The sequence below is a fragment of the Carlito syrichta genome, unplaced genomic scaffold, assembly GCF_000164805.1.
Source record: "Carlito syrichta isolate Samal-C Ts95f unplaced genomic scaffold, Tarsius_syrichta-2.0.1 Scaffold289267, whole genome shotgun sequence".
Taxonomy (NCBI): domain Eukaryota; kingdom Metazoa; phylum Chordata; class Mammalia; order Primates; family Tarsiidae; genus Carlito; species Carlito syrichta.
Window position 1 is genome coordinate 64,506 of NW_007233363.1, and position 23,351 is coordinate 87,856.

At 42.6% G+C, this 23,351-nt stretch overlaps 1 protein-coding gene across 1 annotated transcript; it reads right to left on the reverse strand.

Moving 5' to 3' along the window:
* Positions 1–1,809: 1,809 nt before the first annotated feature.
* Positions 1,810–22,582, reverse strand: LOC103256344 (leukocyte immunoglobulin-like receptor subfamily A member 5). The gene is made up of 11 exons (XM_021710507.1): positions 22,497–22,582; positions 22,399–22,439; positions 22,159–22,313; positions 20,710–20,873; positions 20,380–20,589; positions 19,302–19,366; positions 12,149–12,199; positions 11,690–11,974; positions 11,240–11,542; positions 2,066–2,116; positions 1,810–1,916 (listed from the first exon to the last, which is right to left on the reverse strand). The coding sequence occupies exons 1-11, from the start codon at positions 22,580–22,582 to the stop codon at positions 1,810–1,812; spliced, it is 1,518 nt and encodes a 505-aa protein (XP_021566182.1).
* Between the last annotated feature and the right edge of the window lie 769 nt (positions 22,583–23,351).

Sequence of the window (23,351 nt, forward strand, 5' to 3'; positions counted from 1 at the left end):
TTATTTTATGCATTCACTTCCTTTCTTCAGTTCTATTGCATTCATCCACAAGTCTATTCTCATGCCATTGCCAGATTGATTTGATTATTGTACCTTATTAATATGTTTCAAATAAAAACTGCAGTTTTTAACTTTTAAAAATTGCTATTCTGTGTCTTTTGAAATTCTATATGAATTTTCCATTTCTGCAAAAGGCACTCGAACTATAATGGGCATCACACTGATTCTAGATAATCTAGGTAAATATTGCCATCTATACAACTTTAAATGTTTCAATTAATGATCCTGGAATGATGCTTCACTTATGTAAGTCCTTCAAAAGTTCTTTATTTTAAAGTAGTACTTTCAATTTTCTATGTATAAGTATTGTATCTTCTCGGTTAAACAGACTTCTAAGCAAATTTTTCTTTCAGATGCCATTAAGAGATGAATTACCTTTTAAAAAGATATGTTGAATTTCTAAGCCATATTATCTATAAATGTGAAGCTATTTGGAAGTAAGACATTTACAGATGCGTTCAAATAAAGAAATTCATGAGGAATTAGAATTGTCCCATTCAATATAACTGATATTAGTATCTGAAAGCAAGAAGAGACACACAGAGGAAAGCCATATGAAGACAGAGGCATACAGGGAGAAGTCAAATTGTGAAGATGGAGATAAAAATTGGAGTAATGCTGCAACAAGCCAGGGAGTGCCTGGGGACAATAGAAGGTGGTAGAAGTCTACTAAAAATTCTTCCATAGGACTTGCAGAACAGTCATGGCTCCGTTGACATTTTTGATGCTATATTGAATTTTTAAGTTATTCCATTAATCTTTTACATTGAATGTCAAAACTTTTGTCTTTTACCTCTTGTGGGTATGCTAGAATTATGGTTATGTAATTTCTTTTTAACTGAGCCATAACACATAAGTAAAAATTATTATTATCTCTAAAATAGACAAGTAGAGGTGTGTCTGTGAGCTGTCAGGGAGACTTGCTTCAGATGCTTGTTATGCATAAGTATAGAAAATGCTGTTCTTCACTTCCCAACTCTGCATTCAGTGATACTACATCAAAATCATGAATTTTGTCATGAAAAAATTACATTGCCGAATCTGAAAATTTTATCAGAGCATTTAAAAAAAACTATTTCAGAATTCAAATACCACAGTGTTGTCACTTCAAATGCCTCTGTGATGACTCCAAGTGATACTATTTCAGGAGAAGTTACTTAGCATCCAATAAAGAGGAAAGGGCTATAGAGTCTAGACAGGGGTTTGGGGCATCCTTTTAGTTTTATATTGTCCTTTTTGGATCTGGCCTTCTTCCATTGATTTGCTAACAGAACCAGGTGTGGAACTCTAAACTGAAGAGATCCAGGATCCCTAGATATCAATAAAGCCCATCCAGGAGTGTGATAATGACAAATAAAGACGACTGGGGTCACGTAGCAATGGATCAGAGCTTTCAAGTGTGCAGAAGTGTGGACTCAAAACTGCCACATTTGTAGTAGTCTCATGTCTGAAGCTGAGAATAGAAGGGGATCCAGCCAAGAAAAGCCAACAAAGGTGGAGGGAAAAAGTGTCAGATTTTAATGGTCCTCCACGGGATTATCCCAGACAGTGTCCCTTGGACACTGCTATCTTGAGGAATACCTTTATTCCTTCTTCTGGAAATGACCAGCAGACAGTCCAGATAGTAAATAGGAAATATTTTATTCCAGAACTTTCTGGGATCATCAAATTTGATTTCAAGGTCTACCACTCCAAATGGTGCATTGTTCTCTTTCATTTTTCCTTTCTGACTGATTCTTGGGGGCTTCTTTAGTCATCACAAGCATCAAGTATCAGAATCCCGAGGAACACCAGGATCAAGGCAGCAACTCCCATGCGGATGAGATTTCCCACTGTGTAATCCTGAGGCAGTGAAGCTGGGGACAGTGGACAAGGAGGTCACAGAGGTCAGAGCAGATCAAAATCCACCAGATACCCTGACTGGACATCAAGGGCACCCACCTCCCCTTGGAAGAACCTGAACTTCTGTGTCCAGCATCATAATTGAGAGATTCTCTTCACTCACCAGTCTTGGAGTCAGATTTGTTCTGTGATAGGCTGTTGTTTTCAGCTTCTCCTGATAATCAAAATAGTGGAAAACTTAAGAAGTTGAAGAGACTTTACCCTGGTTTAACCTCTGGGTTCTACATTCTCATATTTCCCCATGTCTTATGGCATGATTTTTTCAATAATCTTCTTCTCTGCAGTAGCAAAATTCTTTCCAGGCTCTTCATCAAGTTATTTTAGCCTTCCTGAGTTTTACAAATTTAAATTTGACTTCTAGGTCATTATGAGAGAAGATTCTTTCTGTTTGCTGAGATTTCAGGTTCTGAATGAAAAGTAGTCTCCTAGTAGAGAAATAATTAAGCCCTTGTATGATCTTGGTTTAGTCTGGGACACAGAAATATGACAGCTGATTTCCCTGAGATAAATATTTACAGTTTTTCATTAATGAGAAACTAGACTCCCTGGATTAGGTGTTGACCCTCAGGGTTCCTGAATGTCAGGAGCACAAGGGTTGAAAGTCTGGGACTGCATTTCCTACATGCTATGTCAGTCGGTTCTCCTGGTGACTTATTGTCCATTTAATTTTTCATTAACAAATTTTTCATGATGTTAACAACTAGAAGGTGATACATATACACACATGTTCATATACAAATATATGTTCTCTAAATGGTGGTGTTATCAGAGGTTTATAAAACAATATTTCTGCTTTTATGAAATGTAAATCTTGGTGTGAAGATCAATAATGAACATAAAAAGTCATACCAGCAGGAGAGGGATGGGAAGGGGCAGGAAAAAAATCATACCATTTCAAAATATTGAGAATATATGTGTGACTATATATATAATATATTCAGAGATAGCTATGTAATAATACATCATTTGCAAATATGCAAAACTTTAAGTATTTATTTAACATGTATAGCATACATTTTATTATTTGAAGTGAGAAAACTGAAATGAAGAGTGGAATGGAGCCAAAATGACCACTGTGGAGGATATAAGCACCACTCTCACCTAGCAAGACAGAGTAGGGACTCAATTACCATTAGACATAGATACTCTGAACACTTTTGGACGGGTTAACCATGGTGAAACTAGTGAAAGTTTCTCTGAGCAAAGTCCAGATGGTCATGATAAGTATGGAATTCCAGGCACCCCATGCTCCTCCCTGCACCAGGTGTGCAAAGAAAAGGCAGAATGTTCAAAGAAGGAAAGCAGTGAGTGATTATGAGATGCTTTGAGTCAGTTAACTCCCTCCCAATAGTGCACAAAACGTCAGTGTCACATGAGAGAAACCCTGGTCAGGATGCAATGGTGGGTGGAATGGAGAGTCTATTTCCCAGGAAATGCCTATGAGCTGGATGAATCTGACTGACATGTCCACCGCCAGCACCTGATAGATCAACAGACCTGTGCCTCTCTTTCAGAGCAGGGCAGAGCCTGGGGATCCAGCCACCAATTAAAGAAGTCACCCTGGACACCTTTATAAGGTTGAAATTTCCCATGACCTGTGGGTGTCTCCTTGAACATACAGAGATAAAAAAGGCAGGTGCAAACAAATGGGCACCACACCTACCCAGCATGAGCTAGGTGCTTACAGGAGCAGAGATTATGCTAGGTGAAGGAGGGAGAGTGAACGATTCTGGGAACCGATGGGTCAGTTCATTCACTCCCCAACCCCATTAGCCACTTGCAGCAGGGGTCTGAAAACTGACTCACTATTTTAACAGCTGGAGAAAAAATCTGCAATAACAAGAACGTGGCACAGGATGGAGTTCCTCTCTCTCTCAATGCGTTGAGAGAACTCTAACACAAATGAGAAAAGATCAATGAAGAAACAAGCAACTATCAGACTTTAATGAAAAAAGCAGTCATTAGATCACAAACAATGGAAATCCCCCAGGACAACCTGCCCCAGATGACAACCACAGAAATCAGAGAATGGATGGCACAAATGACCAGGAACAAAAAGAAACACTAAGCAAAATTCAAAGAAATTGTCCAGGAAGTAAAAGTGGAAATGGCCAGCTTCAAAAAGCCTTTTCTTAAATAATGTAAATAAAGAGCTTTATCCTTGAAATCAATAGCAAATATCAAGTATTGGGAATAAATGCAAGCAAGTAAAGGAAAGAATCTCAGGCCTTGAAGACCAAAATATGGAAATAATGCAGTCTGTTGAAAGCATTTAATAATCCTCAAAAACAGAAACAAAACCTCTAAAAGCTGTGTGACTTTGCAAAAACAATACTACATATAATTGGTATCCCTGACAATCAATATTTTTCTCATGTACAGAAATTGGAAGCATTCCCCCAGGAATGGGGACAAGAAAAGGATGCGCTCTCTCACCCTTTTGTTCAATATAGCATTGGAAGTCCTAGCCTGGGCAATCAGGCAAAAAAAGGAAATCGGGAATATGCAAATAGGAAAATAAGAATTTAAGCTATTCTTCTTTGTGGATGACATGATTTTATACCTTGAAACACCTAGGGAGTCTGTCAAAAGCTTCCTCTCACTGATAATTACCTTGGTAAAGACTCGGGGTAAACAATGCAATGTGCAAAAGACAATGACATTTCTAAACACCTGCAAAAAATCAGACAGAGAACCAAGATCCCCACTAATCACCAAACATAAAAGTCAACTCTAAATGGGTTAAATACTTAAATGTAAAACCTCAAAATATAAAAATATAGGAGACACCTTTATGGAAATTGGAATAGGCAACCAATTCCTGATCAAAATCGCAAATGCCCACAAAAGATAAAATAGACAAGTGGGACTTCATCAAACTGAAAAACTTCTGCAAAGCAAAGGAAACCATCAGGACAGTGGGGAGACAGCCCACGCAATGGAATAAAAATTTGCCAACTGTATATCTGACAAAGGCCTAACATGTAGGATCTAAAGGGAACTCAAATGCGCTAAAAGGGGATAAAAAATTAAAAAACCCAATCCTATTAAAAAGTGTGCAAAAATATGAATAGACACTTCTCAAAAGAAGGCATACAAGCAGCCAACAGATACATAAAAAGATGTTCAGTCTCACTATTCATCAAAGAAATGCAAATTAAAACCACACTGAGATAACACCTAATTCCAGTCAGGACAGGTATCAGTAACTCAAAAAACAGCAGATGATGGAGAGGATGTGGGGAAAAGTATCCACTTCTACGCTGCTGGTGGGAGTGTCAAATATTTAAACTTCTGTGGAAAAGAGTGTGGTTATTCATAAAATATCTAAAAATCAATCTTCCATTCGACCCAGGAATGTCCCTTCTAAGAATATACCCAGAGGAATTCAAATCCTTTTATAAAAATAAACTCATGTTTATTGCAGCACTATTCACAATAGCAAAATCATGGAACCAATCGTGCTGCCCATCAAAAGTAGACTGAATCTTCAAAAACGTGGTACATATACATGATGGAACATTTTTGCAGCCATAAAGAAGAATAAAATTATGAATTATGGACCTTGCAGCAAGATGAATGGATTTAGAGTCTCTCATACTCAGTGATCTATCACAGAAACAAACAACTGAGTACCACATGTACTCACTCATAAGTGAACCCTGATAATTTATCATAATACAATAAAAAAGGGATTCTCAGTGGTAGGAAACTGCCAGATGGGGCTCATAACATCAATAACGGTACATGATCTCAAACCAGGTGAAGTGGGGACCAACGGGAGATCCAATGTTTACCTGTAAAATGATCACTTATCTACCTAATCCTGAATTGTACCCCACATCTTTAAAATAAAATAAAAGAAAAAAAAAACAGGCAGTGGGGAGGATTTTTAACTTCAGTTTATAGTTTGTTAACATTGTAGACCAAATATTTGTCCAACATTTAATACAAATAATGTATTAGACCAAAGAATCAAAAAAAGCACAATACCATTTAAAATTCCTACAAACTAAATGAATTACCTCGGCATTTTGGCATTCACCTAACCAGAGAAGTGAAAGATCTTTACAAGGAGAACTATAAAACATTGCTCATAGAAATCAAGGATGACACAAACAAATAAAAATATTCCATGCTCATGGTTAGGAAGGCTCAATCTTGTAAAGATGTCCATTTTGCCTAAGGTAATATACAGATTCTTTGCAATACAGACAGGACAATACAGAAATTCATATGGAAACAAAAAAAGCATGAATAGTTTAAGCCATCCTTAGCAAATGGGGCAAAGGAGGAAGTATCACACTTCCAGATTCTAAACTTTACTATAAGGCAACAGTAACTAAAACAGGCTGTTATTGGTACAAGAAAAGGCGCATAGACCAATGGAACAGGACAGAGATTCTGGAAGCAAAAACTTGGTCTCTCTTTTTTTTTGAGTTGGAGTCTCACCCTGTCGCCCAGACTGGAGTGCAGTGGCCGCTCCCAGCTACTGCAGCCTCGACCTGCTGGGCTTCGTTGATCCTTCCGCCTCAGCCTTCTGAGTAGCCGGAATTACAGGCATGCGCTACCATGCCCAGCTGATTTTTTGATTTACTGTAGAGATGAGGTCTCGCTAAGTTGCCCAGGCGGGTCTCGAACCCGCGGGCTCAGGCAATCCACTCACCTCAGCCTTCCAAAGTGCAGGATTACTGGCTGAGCCACTGAGCCACTAAAACTTCTTCTCTTAATCAACTCATCTTTGACAAAGCCACCAATAACAACCACTGGCGAAAGAAGACCATATTTATCAAATGTTGCTGGGAAAACTGTTTGACTCCATGCAAAAGAATAAAACTGGAGCCCAACTATCACCATATTAAAAAACAAAACTCTAAACTGGTCAAATACTTAATTGTAAAAACTCAAACTATAAACACCCTGGAAGAAAACATAGGAAAGACTCATATGCACATCTAAATAGGCAATAACTTGTTGATCAAATCTCCAAAATCAAATGCCATAAAACTTATGATAGACAAGCGGAATCTGATCAAACTGAGAATATTTTTCACAGCAAAAGAAACCATCGAGAGAGTTGGAAGAAAACCCACAGAATGGGAAATACAAATATTTTCCAATAATGCAGTTGACAAAGGCCTAACTTCCAGGATCTACGAGGAACTTAGTCAAGTTGAAAGGAAACACACACACACACACACACACACACACACACACACACACACACACACACACACACAAAACCTATTAAAAAGTGGGCAAAGACCAGGAGTGGTAGCTTATGCTTGCAATCCCAGCACTTTGGAAGGCAGACACAAGAGGAACGTCTGAACCCAGAGGTTCAAAGTCAACCTGGGCAACTTGATGTGACCTCAACTCTACAATAAACCAAAATTGAGTGGGGTGTTGTGGCATTTTCCTGTAGTTCCAGGTGCTTGGAAAGCTGAGGTGGAAGGATGTCCTGCGCCCAGCAGGTTGATGCTGTGATGGACATGAGTGTGCTCCTGCACTCCATCCTGGGCAACAGAGTGACGCTCTGACTCAAAAAAGTAGGCAAAGAATGTGAATATACACTTTTCAAAATAATATATAAACATCCAATAAATACATGAAAAAATGCTCAGCCTCACTAATCATCAGAGAAATGCAAATTAAAACTACATTGAAATACCACCTAAATTTAGTAAGGATGCTATGATTAATAAGGCAAAAAACAAAAGATGATGACATGGATGCAGAGAAAATGAAATGCCTCTACACTGTTGGCGGGAGTGCATATGAATTCAAACTCTTTTAGGAATTGCGGTGTGGTGTTTCCTGATAGAACACAAAACTGACCTTATGATCCCACAATACCTCTCCTGAGAATATATCGAGAGAAACATAAATCATTCAACCAAAAAACCACCTGCACAGACATGTTTATTGCTGTACTATTCCCAATAGCAAAAGCCCACCTCCAATCCAAAGTGGATTGAATAAAAATAATGTGGTACATATACATAATGTGGTAGTATGCAGACATCAAGGAGGATGGAAACATGGACTTCAGAGAAAACTGAATGTATAATCAACATAATACTTAGTAATTTACCACAGAAACAAAGACTAAATAATATCGCATGTTCTCTCTCATGAGTGGGACCAGAACATTAATCGTATTAGCACAAGGAAGGAACCAGCATCACTGGACACTGCCAGGGGAGGAAGGGTAGAAGGAAGTCACGTGACAACACAAAGAGTAATTGGCTTCAATCCAGGGGAAGTGAGGGCCATTTGGAGGCCGAAACTTTGCCTGCATGAAGCATATTTAATCCTGACTTGTACCCCATATCTATACAATAAAACAAAAATGAAGTAAAATGAAATAATCAAATATTCAGAAAGTAAAAAAAAGCTGACATGCAATTTAGAAATAAAGAATTGTAATTTCCATTTGATTTTGATCCATAAGTTTATATAATTATTATCAGCAAATTAGAGAGAATTACTAAAAAATAATCAGAAATGACAAGTTTTGTAGTGAGTTAATATGAAATAAAATGAATATACTCAAATTAATAGTTTTCTTATGTATATCTACTTCTTATTTAAAAATATAAATGAATCAACTATCTCCTTATAAATTATTAAACTAGTTGAAATATTCTTTACATTAGAATAAATACAAAAAATTATTTTAAATACATTTATAAAAATAAGTCTTCTTTAATAAACTCCAATGTTTAATGTGTAGGAAGTCTTGATATCGATGAAAAATTATTTTCTATAGTGAATGTATAAATTAAATCAATCTCAACCAAAATAATGCAGTACTTATTTTTAAATAATACTTCATTAAAAATTATAAGTTTGTCAAAGAACTCAGTACCACATGTTCTCATTGATAAGCAGACTTTAAACAATGACTGTGATACTATAAGAAAATGATTGGCAGCATTGGGAATTTGCCGGGAGAGGAGGGCACCTTTACAACAAGGGTAGTTGCATAATGAACATTTGTATACCTAACCCTGAATTTTACCCCAAAGCTTTAAAATAAAAAAAAATGTTTGCCTATTTAAGTTTTCATTTTAAAGTCTCAGAAATAGAGCAACAGTAGGCAAGTGTGAAAAAGAATACTTCGAGTAGAAATGACCTGCACACAAGAGGTGTTTTTGATCATTCCCTAACTTGCCCCAGGGAGTAGGTGCATGGTTCCTGCTGCAGCTCAAACGAGCCCTAAGTATAGACACCACTAGGTGAGCAAAGGAGGGGCCCTGCTGAAGAGTACCCACAGATGGGGGGCTTCTCTCTGAAGGAGCGTGTCTTCTGTGGGCTTTACCCTCACCACAGTCAGATTTCACTGAGGCCCACGCAGCCTCCTGCTCTGTCATGAGAGGGCTCAGGGACGCTCTCATGTGCGGGTGAGGGACTCCCTCCTCAGGGTCTCTTGGAGGTAAGGAATAAGAGCTGCCAAGGGAGCATCTGTCTGTCTTCTCTTCACCTCGCTCAACACTTTCCTTCTCTATCAGCCCCAACATCATTCCTGAATTCACGTCAGGGTTGGATCATAAATCCTGCTCACCCTGCAGGTCTTCCTCCTATTCATCACACTTCCTCCAAGCCAGGTTATGGACCTGGAAGTCATGCACATCTGTTTGTAGTGTGGTCTCTAGTAAACAATTTGAAAGGTTTAGTTTGATAAATTTACACCCAGAAATTCAAAACAAGTGGAAATTCATAATTTTTTGCTGTTTCTATAATGCTGTGTCTCTAACAAGTTAAAGACTCCAGAATTGATGGATAAAAATGGCACGAAACTGCCCTTTTTCTTTTGACCTTTTAATTTTTAAGGGTCTCAGTGGTTGGAGAAAGAGAACAGGCTCAGAGAGTGCTGGAGATGGGAGCAGGTTCAGGATGAGCCCATTTATTCTAAAAGTCAGAAATGAGGAGACTTTGAAGGTTCTGTCCAGAAAGCTCCTCCTTATCAGATTGGAACCCAGGACAGGAGGTGAAAGGGCTTTCTCAGAAATCCCACCTCCCAGGAGCAGCTGATACTACACAGACTCATCCATACCTTCCAGGGTCCTCACTCCCAGACTCCTTGTTTCCTCCCCTGGCCCTGGCTCCCCAGTGAGTAGAGATGGCTTCTCGGAATTTTGCTCAGAAAGGGAAAGACAAACCAGGATTCTGCACCCCATGAACTCTGAGTCCTCCTTCAGACCGAAACTTCATACCCTTTCCTCTCCTCTGAACACCAGAGAGTGAACCAGTGCCCCATGTGGGCCAGGAAGTCACATAAACCAAGATATTAATGTCCAACCTCTTCTCTTCTGTGTAACAGACCCTTGCTAAATATTAGAAATAGAGATGTATCTAGAATATAGTATTGGTTCAGAGTAACTGTATTTCCATCACCTGTGGCTCAGGACCTGTTGTTGAGGAACTGGGACACCTGGAGGTTCTGATTTTGAGATGCAGACATTAAGAGATGCGTGGGTGGGTCTGATCACATGAACTCCAAAGTTCACCAGCATCTCATCCAAGCCCTCCTTACACGCTACTCTGAATGAGATTTTAAGGCTGTGCTGAGGGGTGGTGGCTGTCTGTGTCCTCACTCTTGTGGGCTGGATCCTCCCCTGTGGCAATTCTGTCTTCACTCCCCTCATTCATTAGCACCCAGAGCTCTCCTAGGGGCAGGACCCTTAGCTGAATATTTGAGCTTAAAGAGAACAGGGTCAAGACTCCTCACCTAAGACCACCAGCTCCAGGAAGTCACTGAGGTGTGACAACAGGTATGGGGAGATGCTGTGTAAGCCATAGCATGTTAAGGTACCCCCATGGACTGAGGTCACAGGACTCAGAGAGGAAGAGCTCGTCCTGGTACTGCTGATCTTGGTACTTTCATCTGAGACCCAGAGGTGGGAAGAGACCCGCTGTCCCTCCTTGAACAGAAGAAAAGTGTTCACCAGGTGCCATGACTGACATGGCAGGGTCACATTTTCTCCTCAGGCCACCATAGAGCCCAGCTAGAAGGAGGATGTGTCAGGGAGCTGTCTTGGAAAGAAGAGGATGGTGAGGGGCTGCCCCACCTGGCTCTGAGCTGAGAACCTCCCCAGGGCATCACTCTGGGGACACTCAGTCTCTCTGTCTGTCTCTGTTGACTCCCTGTCCCCAAATCTCCTGCCTTTCTTCCTCTCTTGAGACCCCTACACCTCATCATGGTCATGATGACCTGGGGATTCTCTGACAAGGATTATGCAAAATATTGAACTGAAGCAATTTGACTCCTTACCTGTAATCAGGATCTCCAGGAGGTCACTGGGGGCCGACCATACCAGGGGTTTGAACTTGAAATAGCCATAGCATCTGAATGTCCACCTGTAGCTGGAATTCACAAGGCCCAAAGGAAACAAGGCCTGGAACTGCCCATTTGGGTGTTTCTGTGAGTCCAGAGTCCAGGACAACTTGTGTTCTTTTTTCTCAGACACAATGAACCTTTCAAATCCCAGTTGTGAATCACATTGGAGGGTCACGTTTTCTTCTGAGGTCACAACAGGGACTGGCAAGGCTGAGAGGGTCGGTTTATTGTAGAATCCTAGGATGAAGGAATGCAATGTGCCACGTGGGGCTCACACCTCCCACATGACTTTCCAGGGCTGGGCTGTGAAAACAGAGACACCTAAGAGCTGACCCCCTTGCAGAAGGCTGAACCTGGGGCTGGGACCCCTGAATGTTCTCTTACCTGTCACCACCAGCTCCAGGATTTCACTTTGCTCTGAGAAGCCAGCAGAGCTGTGATAGTGACAGGAATATCGTCCTGTGTAGTCATCTGTCATGGATGTGATGTAGAACTCAGCCCTGTCTCTGGGTTTCAGTAGGTTCTTTCTGTCCCAAGGCCCCGAGTCTCCCTCTTTATTCAGACAGTATGTCTGAACCTCCAGGGTTCCATGACAGCAGATAGTCACAGGGCTTCCCCAGGGAATGACAGAATCTGGCTCAGCCCATAAGGTGGGTTTTGGGAGGGTCTCTGGAAAGAAATTAGAGCCTGAGTCCCACGACAATCCGACCCCTCAGATCCCAGGACCCTCTAGACATTCTCATCACTAATCCCAGGGTTGTTTTCTGCATTCCCAGCAGCCTGGGGGTGGTTCCTCATCCCCAGTGAGGAGGTGGGACCTGGGACCACCTGGGACAGACTCACCTGCCTGCACTCGGGTCTTGGGGCCCAGACTCAGCCCTGAAAGAGAGTTTCCTGTGAGAGATTTTTCCATAGAAGGTTGGGAAGATTCTCTCCTTCCCCTGATCCCCTGAGATTTCTTGATAGACTAGGGCCTGGCTGTGGGGTAGGGTTCTTCCCAGACAGGGTCATTCCCTCCTCCTGTTCACATATTACCAAACCAGAGCAGAGCTGTGAGGGTCGAGGTCATGGTGTCTCCTCCCTCTCTCCCCTGGTGTCAGATGAGTGAGACCACGCTGCCCACAGGACAGCCAGACATGCAGGGTGTGGTCACTTGAAGGGTTGGTCCTCTCTGTCACAAGATTAACTCATCCACAGCCCACAATAAAGGGAACTGAACTTTTTAGAACTCTTGCTCTCATTTTTCTAGAGCTGAGTCTGGGGTGGACACCAGGCTCTGTGCTGATATTTCAGACAGAAAAAGGGGTCTCATCTGATACCAGGCTTCTGTCTGCCTTGTCTTCATCTCTTTCTTGTCTAAGCATCAACACATATTCATGAAGTATTTGTGATGTAGTTCACCCTGGGGATATGTCACTGAACAAGGAGAAAGAAACCTTGAGTTTGCAGAGCTCAAACTAAACAAACAAACAAAAACAGATGTCCATTGTAGTAGCCTTTTATTGCTGTTATAACAAACATCATACACTTAGTGACTCAGCACAAAACAGGCATAATAACTCGTGGTTCTTGAGTCCACAAGTCGTCAAATCATCTCCTTGGACTAAAATAAACTTGTCATTAGGGTGAGGTTCTTTCTGGAGGCTCCAGGGAGGACAAGTTCTCCTGCCTTCCCAAGCTTTTGAAGACTCCTTGCCTTCCTGTTCATCCTCCCTTCCATCCTCCAAGCTGTAGTCCTATTATTCCAAACTTTGTTTCCCTCGTCTCAATTCCTTCTCTGACTCTGTGCCTCCTGTCTCCATTTTTCATTCATAAGACCTCCTTGTGTTTACACTTGGCTCTCCTGAAAAACCCCAGAGTTTCCTCACCCCAAGATCCTTTACTTAATCACATATTCTCAGTCCCTTTTCCTATATAAGGTCTCATAACCACAGGTTCTGATAATCAGGACATGGGCATCTTTGGGAGGTCATTATTCTGCCTATCACACATGCTTCTAGGAACGTTGGCTGCATCTAGTATCAACCACTTTCATGTGATGACTGAGAGTGGCCAGGCATGCCCAGCTGAATGCTTGGTTGGTCAGTCCACACCCAGTTCATGATAGGAAGTAGATGTCACATGGTGACCTGCCTGCTCATGGCCACGGGTTACTTCTCTCCTGGAGCCCAGCAACAACTTGGGAGCTGTGTGACAAATTTTAAAAGATGTTCACACAGTATTGGGTTTTCTTCTTTTTTAATAAGTAAGATAATCAGATGGATTGATGTGCCTTTATCTTGGGCTGGATATCTCAGTAGGCTTCAGGCAACTGAATTATTTTTACCAAGGTGGTAACAACCTATATTTTGGGGAGTATATTTCCCAGATTCTGTTTGTGGCATTAGTTCCACAAACTATCTAGAATAGTGACTATTTCCTGACAGGTCCAGTTGACAAATCATGAATGTAATGAACTCGTATAATGTTCTGAGGTGACCCTGGTCCCTGTCCATGAGATGCTAGAGGGCAGGCCAGGTGATGAAGATCAAACATGCATGATTGACCCCAAGGACCTTTAAAAATAGCTGATAGAAAACAAACTTCTACAGATAAGTAACAGTACATAAGGTGTCACGAGACCTGAGGATTTTCTCAAGTAATTAACCTTCCTTGGAAGCAGGGGCTGAAGTTAGAATCCACACCTGATCTTCAAGAATCCACTGCCATCCTTCAAGATTCATCTATCTTCGTGTGTGTGTGTGTGTGTGTGTGTGTGTGTGTGTGTGTGTGTGTATGTATGTATGTGTGTGTGTGTAGGAATCTCACTCCATTGCCCAGGCTAGAGAGAGGTGGCATGTTTCATGGACACCCCAATGTCGACCTGCTAATCTCAGGCGATCATTCCACCTCAGTCTTCCAAGTAGCTAGAACTACAGGTGCATGCTACCACGCCTGGCTAATTTATTGTAGAGATGAGTTCTTGCCAAGCTGTCCAGACTGTTCTTGAACCCGTGGACTCAGGCAATCCTCTCGCCTCAGTCTCCTAAAGTGTTGGGATTACGGGCTTGAGCCACTATGCCTGGCCTTATCTGTCTTTTGTGTAAGTCAAATGGAATAAGAATGTGGAAGTCCTGCAGGAGGCACCAACCCTTAAATCCCTCCAGGATGTGGCATTACTTCTGCTTCACTATTCTGGTGGGGGAGGGAATTCCAGTACCTTCCACTTTGCCTGTCCTTCCACATATGTTTTGCCTCGTAAGTCAAAAAGTCAGCACCAGTTGCTAAGAATGTCAGTATCTCTTGATCATTCTAGGGCCAGTGAAATAACTTAATGGTGAGTTCAGTGACCTAAGTCAGACATCCATTAATCACCTATTCTCCACAAGCCTCCACACTGACAGGCAGATTCAGGGTCCACAGTGGCCCGGGGGCTTCCAAAATTCACAGAATACTTACAAAGATGATAAAGTCAATATGGAACATTTTTATATAAAAAAGCCCACAGGAGAAAATTGTTATTATTTACCCATAACAAAGGTTAAGATATTTTGTAATTTTAAGAAATTGGCTAACCTTACTTTTCAAACCTATTTCATGCTACCAACACAGTCAATGTACCTCTCTTTACCTAAATAAATATTTGTTTCTATTATGGAATGACATGTACTTAAGAATTAGTTATGATGGTTTTGAAGACAAACAGAAGAAGTTAAGCAAATAAAATATCTCATAGGATTGTAAGTCACATCTATCTCATTGTTGATTTAAATCAACAGCACCTGTGACACTGTGCTCCAATGAGAAAAATACCAATTAGATATTTACATGACAAATAAATACATTCTTAATAATAAACAATGAATAATTGATTAGTTGATTCTTAATGATTAACTTTGTCTAGTAGTTTATGATAAATTAAAAACACATCAGTGATTATAAATTAGAGTGACACATTATTAGTAGTAAAATAATTATTTTATAATGACATCAATGTTTAATTTAAAAATATTTTTATTATAAAGATGTGGGGTAAAATTCAGGGCTAGGTATACAAACTTTGTGCAAATACCCTTGTTGATGCCCTTTGCTCCTCTAGCAGTTTCCCTCAATGCCAATCCCACCACCCCGACAGTATACACTGCTGCCAATGCCTTTCTTATAGTATTATAGTTGTTCAAGGTCCACTTATGTGTTAGAATATATGGTATTTGGTATATGGAATATGTTCTTTGTTTCTGTGATAAATCACTGAATATAATTGGCTTTAAATCCATCCAAGTTGCTGCGAAATCCATATGTTTGTCCTTCTTTATGGCTATATAATATTCCATTGTGTATATGTACCACATTTTTTAATCCAGTACAGCTTGGATGGGCAGCATGGTTAGTTCCACGTTATTGTTATTGTGAATAGAACTTCTTTGCCTCTATTATTGCAATTCTCATCAACAGTGTAGAAGTGTTGCTTTTTCTACACATCCTCACCAACATCTGTTGTTTGTTTTATTAATGATGGTCATTCTTACTGGGGTTAGGTGGTATCTCAATGTGGTTTTGATTTGCAGTTCTCTGACGATGAGTGACGCTGAGCACTTTTTCATGTATCTGTTGACTGCCCGTATATCTTTATTTGAGAAGTGTCTATTCATGTCATTTGCTCCCTTTTATTGGGGCTGTTTGTTTTTCTGCATTTCAGCAAATTTGAGTTCCTTGTTGATCCCAGATATTAGGCCTTTGTCAGATATACAATAGGCAAATATCCTTCCCATTCTGTGGGCTGTCTCCCTTCTCTCTAGATAGTTTCTTTTGCTTTGTAGTAGCTTGTTAATTTCATGCGGTCCTGCTTGTCTATCTTATTTCTTAAAGTATTGGCATTTAGGTTTCTGAATAGAAATTGGTTGCCAGTTTCAATTTGCATAAGGTTATCTCCTGCGATTTCTAAGATTCTTATAGTTTGAGAATCTTTTTCCAGTACTCTTGTGAAGAATGTTGTTGTTCTTTTTTCCTTTTCTTCTGTGTTTAATAATTTCTTAAGTATTTCTTGAGGAGGTGGTCTGGTGGCAGTGTAAGTTCTTAGGCATTGGATATCTGGGAAAGATTTTAGTTCTCCCTCACTGATGAAGCTTAGCTTGGCTGGGTAGGTTATGCTTGGTTGAAATTGTTTATCTTTTAGAACTTTGAAGATAGGGCTTCAAGCTCTTCTAGCCTGAAGGGTTTATGTAGATAAATCTGCTGCTATTCTAATTGGTCTTCCATGGTAGGTAATCTTACCTTTTTCTCTTGCTGCCTTTAAGATTTTTTCTTTTATACCTACTTTGTTTAGGCAAATTATTATGTGTCTGGTAGTTGGTTTTCTCATTTGTTGTCTTGCAGGGGTTCTTTGAATCTCTTGTGTTTGAATTTTCGCATCACTGAAGAGATAAGGGAAGTTTGCTTGAATAATCTCATGGAATGTTTGTTCCAGGGTGGTCTCTGCCTCTCTTTCTTCCTCAGGAACTCCAATAACTCTTACGTTTGGTCTCTTGCAGTAATCACTCATCTCTTGAAGGTTTTGTTCTGTCTTTTAAAGCTTCTTTTCTATGTTTTTCACAGTTTGGGTTAGTTCTATATTTTGGTTCTTAAGTTCTAAGATTCTTTCTTCTGCTTGGCTAATTCTGCTCTCCATACTTATCAGTTTGTTATTTATTTCATTCACGGTATTCTTTACTACTGTTATCTCAGTTATCAACTCCTTCCTAATTTCCTCTTGTCTCTCCTCAATTCTTTTTAATCTCTCCATTAATGTCTTGATATCTGGTTTTTTAGTTTGAGACTAGTAATTCTGGGGTCTCTTTATTGTTTGCATTCCAAAGTCTGTTTTCTCAGTGTCTGACCTCCCAGGGTTCTGTGAGAGACACATATTCTTCTTTTGGTTTTTCTTCATTTGTGTAGATTTTTGTCTCCCTCTTTCCCCTCCCTTCTTTAATTCTGTTTTTCAGGGAATGCAGAGTTGCTTTTACTTCTTTTTGTTCAGTCTCCTCTTCTTCCTTATGAGCGTCCTCTGGCTTTGTTCACTTTTGAAGCTGGACTGTGGGTTGGGGCTGTACTTTTTGCAGTTTTTAAATTTATTTGATGGGGAAGCTGTAATTCAGAATCTATTTGCAGATCCAAGTATCCACCAACTGGCGTATGGGCACACTGGAACACAATTCCCACTGCCTTACAATGTGTTCATGTGGTGGGGTTTAAGTTTGCTCCCTGGAACCAAAGAAGGTAAGAAAAAGGAATACAATGGAAGAAGGGGGTCAAGAGGAAGTTGGAGAGAGAGAAGAGTAAGAGGGAAAACAGACATACATACCAACTAATGAATGAAAAGAGACACAAGGCCAGAAAAGAGTAAAAAACAAACAAACAAGATTCCCTAAAGCATACCGGTAATCACACAAAGACAGTCCAATAAAATCATGCCTTTTGATGTGCTTTTCCCCAACACAAACAAGTAGTCTAACTCAAAAAGCAAACAAAAGTGAACAAAGCAGTCAAAACATAAAATCGAAAACCAAGATAAGAAACCAGACTAGCTCTGGAGCCTTTCCTGAGTGTCTAAAGTCTCTTCAGCTCTGATCTCTAGCCTCTTCTCTTTGTTCTCATTGCAGGCAGATAGATTTACTCATGCCTTGGGTTGGTTCCCTTGGCTTGCTGCCTGAGAGGTCTGCCACAGGACTGAATTGTCTGTGTCTGATTAAGTGTAGGGGAGGGCCTTCTGTCTCCCATTTGGTGAGGTTACCTTAGAAACCAAGGTGGAGGCTGCTCATAGATGGGCAGGGCAATGTGAATCTCTGCCTGGAAAAGGGCTGCGGTGGGCGGCTCCTCTTTAAATGATCCTTTCTCTCCACCCGTCCTTTCTCTCCAGTCATCTGTTCTGTGGATGATCCACTATGATGGGCTGTGGTGGTCTGTGTCTGGCATCAGGCACTGGGAGTCAGCTATATAGCTGGGCGCTGCATTTGGTATGCTGCCAGTGGCTGGGGATGGAGGAGGGAGCCTGGAATTCCCCAGGCCTGAGCTTAGAGCTGAAAGCAGCTATTCAGCACCTCCTTAAGATGTACTGTTCCCTTACATAACCATGGGGTCTTAGCTCCCAAGTTGGAGGTTAGGCAGAGCTGGGTGGGTGCATCACTTCAGGACTCTGCCTGGTCACAGGGCTCCAGCTGTTTTCTGGACCCACTGTAGTCAGGAATGAGTTGGGAGAAATGGAGTGCAAGACTGCTGGGCACCTCAGCCACAGTGGGGACCGGAGCTCCAAAGGGTGGATGGCAGGTGGTGGCAGTGGCTTTGGGCCCCGCACAGGGTGCTTCAGCCAGGAATGGAGCTGGTATCTCTGAGGGACGGGCACCTAGAGCCTCACTGGGCAACAGTGGCTTGAGATGGGGCTGCGTGGGGACCTGGAACCCAGGGTGGGTATCCAGAACTCTGAGGGTTGAACACTGGTCATGGCTTTAGGTGCTTCAGCCCAGGCAGTAGTGCAGAGTCCAGAGGCACAGGTGCTGGGGGCCTCTGTGGGCAGGGGTGGTCTTGGGTCTGGTGAGGCACCCCAGGTGGGAATGGAGCCTGTAGTTCTAAGGGGCAGTTGTGGATGGCGTCCATGGGCTGTCATGGCCAGAGACTGGGCTGGGCGCCTAGCCAGGGAGGTAGCAGGCAGTTGCTGAGTGCCGAGCAGATCAGTGTAGCCAGCAAGAGAACCCAGATCTCCACAAGGCAGGGCGGGTGACTTGGGGTCGGGTGAGATGGTGTAGCCAGGGAGGGAGCTGGGAGCTCCATGCAGCCTGAGTTCAGGGCATCTTGGGGTAGAACAGCAGTGGCGAGGGACTGTGGTAGCTGGCTGTGCATGGGACTGGACCGAGGGTCTCTAGGTCTTGGACCAGTGTGGCTGACGGTGGGCGAGGAGTGGGGGTGGGGGAAGGAAAGTAAGAGTCTTCAGGAAAACTCACTTTCAGAGAATCTCACAGTCCCACCTGTGTCATTGTCATCTTACCGGAACTCCCTATTTTTGAAGTGTGAATCCAGTAATGAAGATCAATAACAAACATAAAAAGCTCACTGGATGAAAAATATTAAACATTTTAATGAATATTTATTCATGTATTATATGTATATAAATGGACATATATATTTACATGTAGTATGTATATAATCATACATACATATAGATATGTGAAACTCTAGTTATTTACTTAATAGATATATATGCCCCTGCATATATATTTATGTTTCTAGTGATAAAAATTGACATATAATTTGGAAATAAGGAAGTAATTTTTTGTTTACTTATGATAAAATAAATTTTATCAGTAAAGAAGAAATAAACTTACTTTGAAAGGAAATACTAAGTTAATATGAAGAAAAATCAATAAATGCCAATTAACAGCTATGTTAAAAAATACCTTAGTATTATTTAAAAAAGTAGCTGGGTGCAGTAATGAATGTCCACAGTCCTAGCTACTCAGGTGGCTGAGGTCAAAGGATGCCTTGAGCTCAGGATATTGAGTCCAGCCTGGGCAACATACGTTCTTCAATAAACCTCAATTTTAAACATCTTTGATGATAATAATTGATATTAATAAGAAATTACTTTCTGTAATGAATGTATACATGTTTTCTATCTTAATGAATATCAGATAATTCCTTTTTTTAGCCATAAATTTTTAAAAGAGTAGCCGCAGGCAATTCTGCCCAGACAAGAAAATGTAGAAATGAACTGCACACAAAATGTGCTTTGAATAATTCCTTAACTTGCCCCAGGGATCAGCTGCATGGTCTTTCCTTAGTCTCAGGTGTGTCCTGATATAGAGGCTGCCAGGTAAGCACAGGAGGGCCCCTGATGAACAGTACCCACAGCTGGGGGCTTCTCTCTGAAGGAGCATGGCTGACTGATGTGGGCTCCACCTTAACCACAGGCAGGTCTCATGGAGGCCCGAGAAACCTCCTGCTCTGATCTGAGAGAGCTCAGGGATTCCCTCGTGTGTGGGCGAGGGGCTTCATCCTCAGAGTTTCTTTTAAACGAGGAAGAAGAAATGCTAAGGGAATATCTAACTGTTCTCTCTCCACCTCACCCATTTTCTTCCTCCTCTGTTAGCCCCAGCATCTTCCCTAAATCCCCATCAGGTCGGAATACCAAATCCTGCTGAAACAGCCTGTCCTTCTCCTTCCACTCATCACACATCCTCCAGTGCAGGTTAGGGGACTCTGTATGAACCTTCAGTCTAATCTCACATCCTCGGAAGTTCACCCACGTCTCCTTCCAGCCCTCCCTGCTCTCTACTCTGATTGAGAATTCAGGGGTGGGTGCCTAGGGGTGGGAGGTCTCCATCTATGTCCACCCTCTCATGGACTGGATCCTCTGCTGTGGACCCTCCTCCTTCACTCTCATTATTCCTTATTACCCAGAGCTCTTCTGGGGGCCGGTCCCTGAGCTGAATCTTTGAGTTAGGGAGGGCCGATTTGGGTCCTTAAATAAGACCACCAGTTCCCGGGTCATCACTGGGATATGACAACAGGTAGGAGGAGGTGTTATGTGAGCCATAGCATCTGTAGAACCACCTGTGGGCTGAGGTCACAGAATTCAAAGAGAACTCACCCTAGTACAGCTGACTTCAGTAATTTGACCTTAGACGTAATAGGGGGAGACTGGCTTCTCCCTCCTTGTACAGAAGGAAATTGCCCACCGAGTTCCATGCCTGACTGACACAGCAGGGTCACATTCTCTCCTGAGGCCACCACAGGGCCCAGCTGCACCAAGAAAGAGGGTCTGCCAGGGAGCTGATCTACAGAGAAGAGGAAGGGTGAGGGGCTGGCCACACATTGTTCTGAGCTGAGACTTCCCCAGGGCCTCTCTCTGAAGACCCTCAGTCTCTGTTGTCTGAGTCTCTCCCCTTCCCCATCTCTCCATTCCTTGATACCCCATGCCTCATCCTGGCCATACCACTTGAGGTTTCCCCAGCACAGTCTGTATGGAGTCTGGACTCCTGATTGAACCTGCTGGGATCCTCACCTGTGATCTGGATTTTGAGGTGGGTGACTGTGGACCAACAACTCAAAGGAGAGGTTGTTTCTCCCATAACATCTCTACTGACCCCCAAGGGGAGCTGCTCACAGGGTCCAGGAAGAAGTCCACCTGAGAGATCCCAGCTTAGTGCTGCTGATCAGGATGCTGGGGGAGATACCCTCCCCCCTTCTTGGACAGAGTGAGCCTGTCATAGGTAACATCAGAGTGACACTGGATGGTCAGGCTTTCTCCAGGGGCCATGACAGGGCCCTGCTGGATCAGGAGGAAGAGTTTCCTAGACACTCTTTGCGGGAAAGAGGAACTGAGATGGCAGAGATAGTTCCTCCCTCATCTTCCCTTTTCTGTACTATCCATGCAGGTCTCACTGTCACTCACACTGTGTGTCTCTTTCCCCAACAGGGCTTCTCTTCTCACCTGGGCTGTTCTGGCCACTGTTTGCCTGTTCTGCCCCCATCTCCCAGTGACCAGGACATAGCAGCAAATAGACCCTGTGCCTTCCTGAGATGGCCCATTCCAGGTGAGAGATTCCTGGGTTTCCTCCTTCATTCTAGAGCTTCTCATAGGATCTCCTTCACTCTTCAGCCCATCCATCAATACATCCTTGTGGGGTTCTTACCATGGTCAGCTGTCAATTAAAGTCCCAACAAACTGGGGCCTCAAAATTGTAAGAGATAGGACCATGGCTTTCTCTCCTGTGATCAGGATGTCTAGGGAGTCACTTGGTTCTGACCACTTCTGGACTTTTTCCTGTAGCAACCATAGCATCTGAACGTTCACCTACAGGAGGTCACAAGACCCACAGGGAACAGGGCCTGAAACTGCCCACTGGGGTGTTGCTGTGAGTCCAGGAGAGGTTGTGTCCTCCTTCCTCAATGAGAATTAACTTTTCAAATCTCAACCAAGAGCCAAACTGGAGTGTTCTGTTCCCTCCTGAGTTCATGACAGAACTGGGCAGGGCCGAGAGAGTAGGTTTGCTGTAGGCTTCAAGGAGAAAGGGAGACACCATGTTAAATGGGGATCACATCTCCCACATGATCCCCAGGAGCTGGGCTGTGAGAGGGGAAACATCCCTGCAGACACAACCCCTTCCTCAAGGAAGAACCTGGGCTTGGGATCCCTGAGCATTTTCTCACCTGTCACCACCAACTCCTGGGAGTCCCTTGCTCTGATCTTCCAGTTGGGCTGTGATAGTGACAGCAATCTCTTCCTGCATACTCACCTGTCATGTATGGGATGTAGAACTTACCCATTTTATCGTGCTCCACTGTGTTCCATATGTTCCTGAGCACTGAGCTTTCCTCTTTATACAGATCATACTTCTGGAATACCTAATCATGATGGGGTTAACCCAGGTGATTACAGAGTATGGTTCAGCCCAGAAGGTGGGTTTTGGGAGGGTTCCTGGAAGGAAATCAGAGCCTGGGTCCCATGACATCTCCACCCCTGAGATCCCAGAACACTCTCAGATCCCAGAACTGCTGTTCCCCATTCAAAGCTTCCTAGGATTAGAACCTCACCTCCAGTGAGGAGGAGGGACCTGGGATAGCTGGGGATAGACTCACCTGCCTGTGCTCAGGTCCTGGGGACCAGACTCAGCCCTGAAAAAGTTACCATGAGAGGTCTGTCTTCTGAAGCCTGAGCAAGTCCTCTTCCCCTGGTGGTTTCCTGAGCACCTGTGGTCTCATCATGGATCAGGAGCTGGTTGTAAGGGTCAGCTAGGGTCAGACTAGGGTCTCTCCTCCCCCTTTTGAAATCTCACTGAGACAGAGCAGGGCTGTGAGGGTCAGGTTCATGACATGTCCTCCCATTGGTTTTGGCTGTGCAGATGGATGAGACCATGGTCTCATGCAGGACAGACACACAGTGTGTGGCCAGAGACAGGGCTTTCCTTGTCAAGGAGTTGTCACAGCAACAGCTCCACAGGAAGGGGAACTGCCCTCCCCAAGGACTGATTATCACTTCCCCAGGGGTGGGCTGGAGTTGGGCACCAGGCTTTCTTCAGACATTTCAGACAGAAAT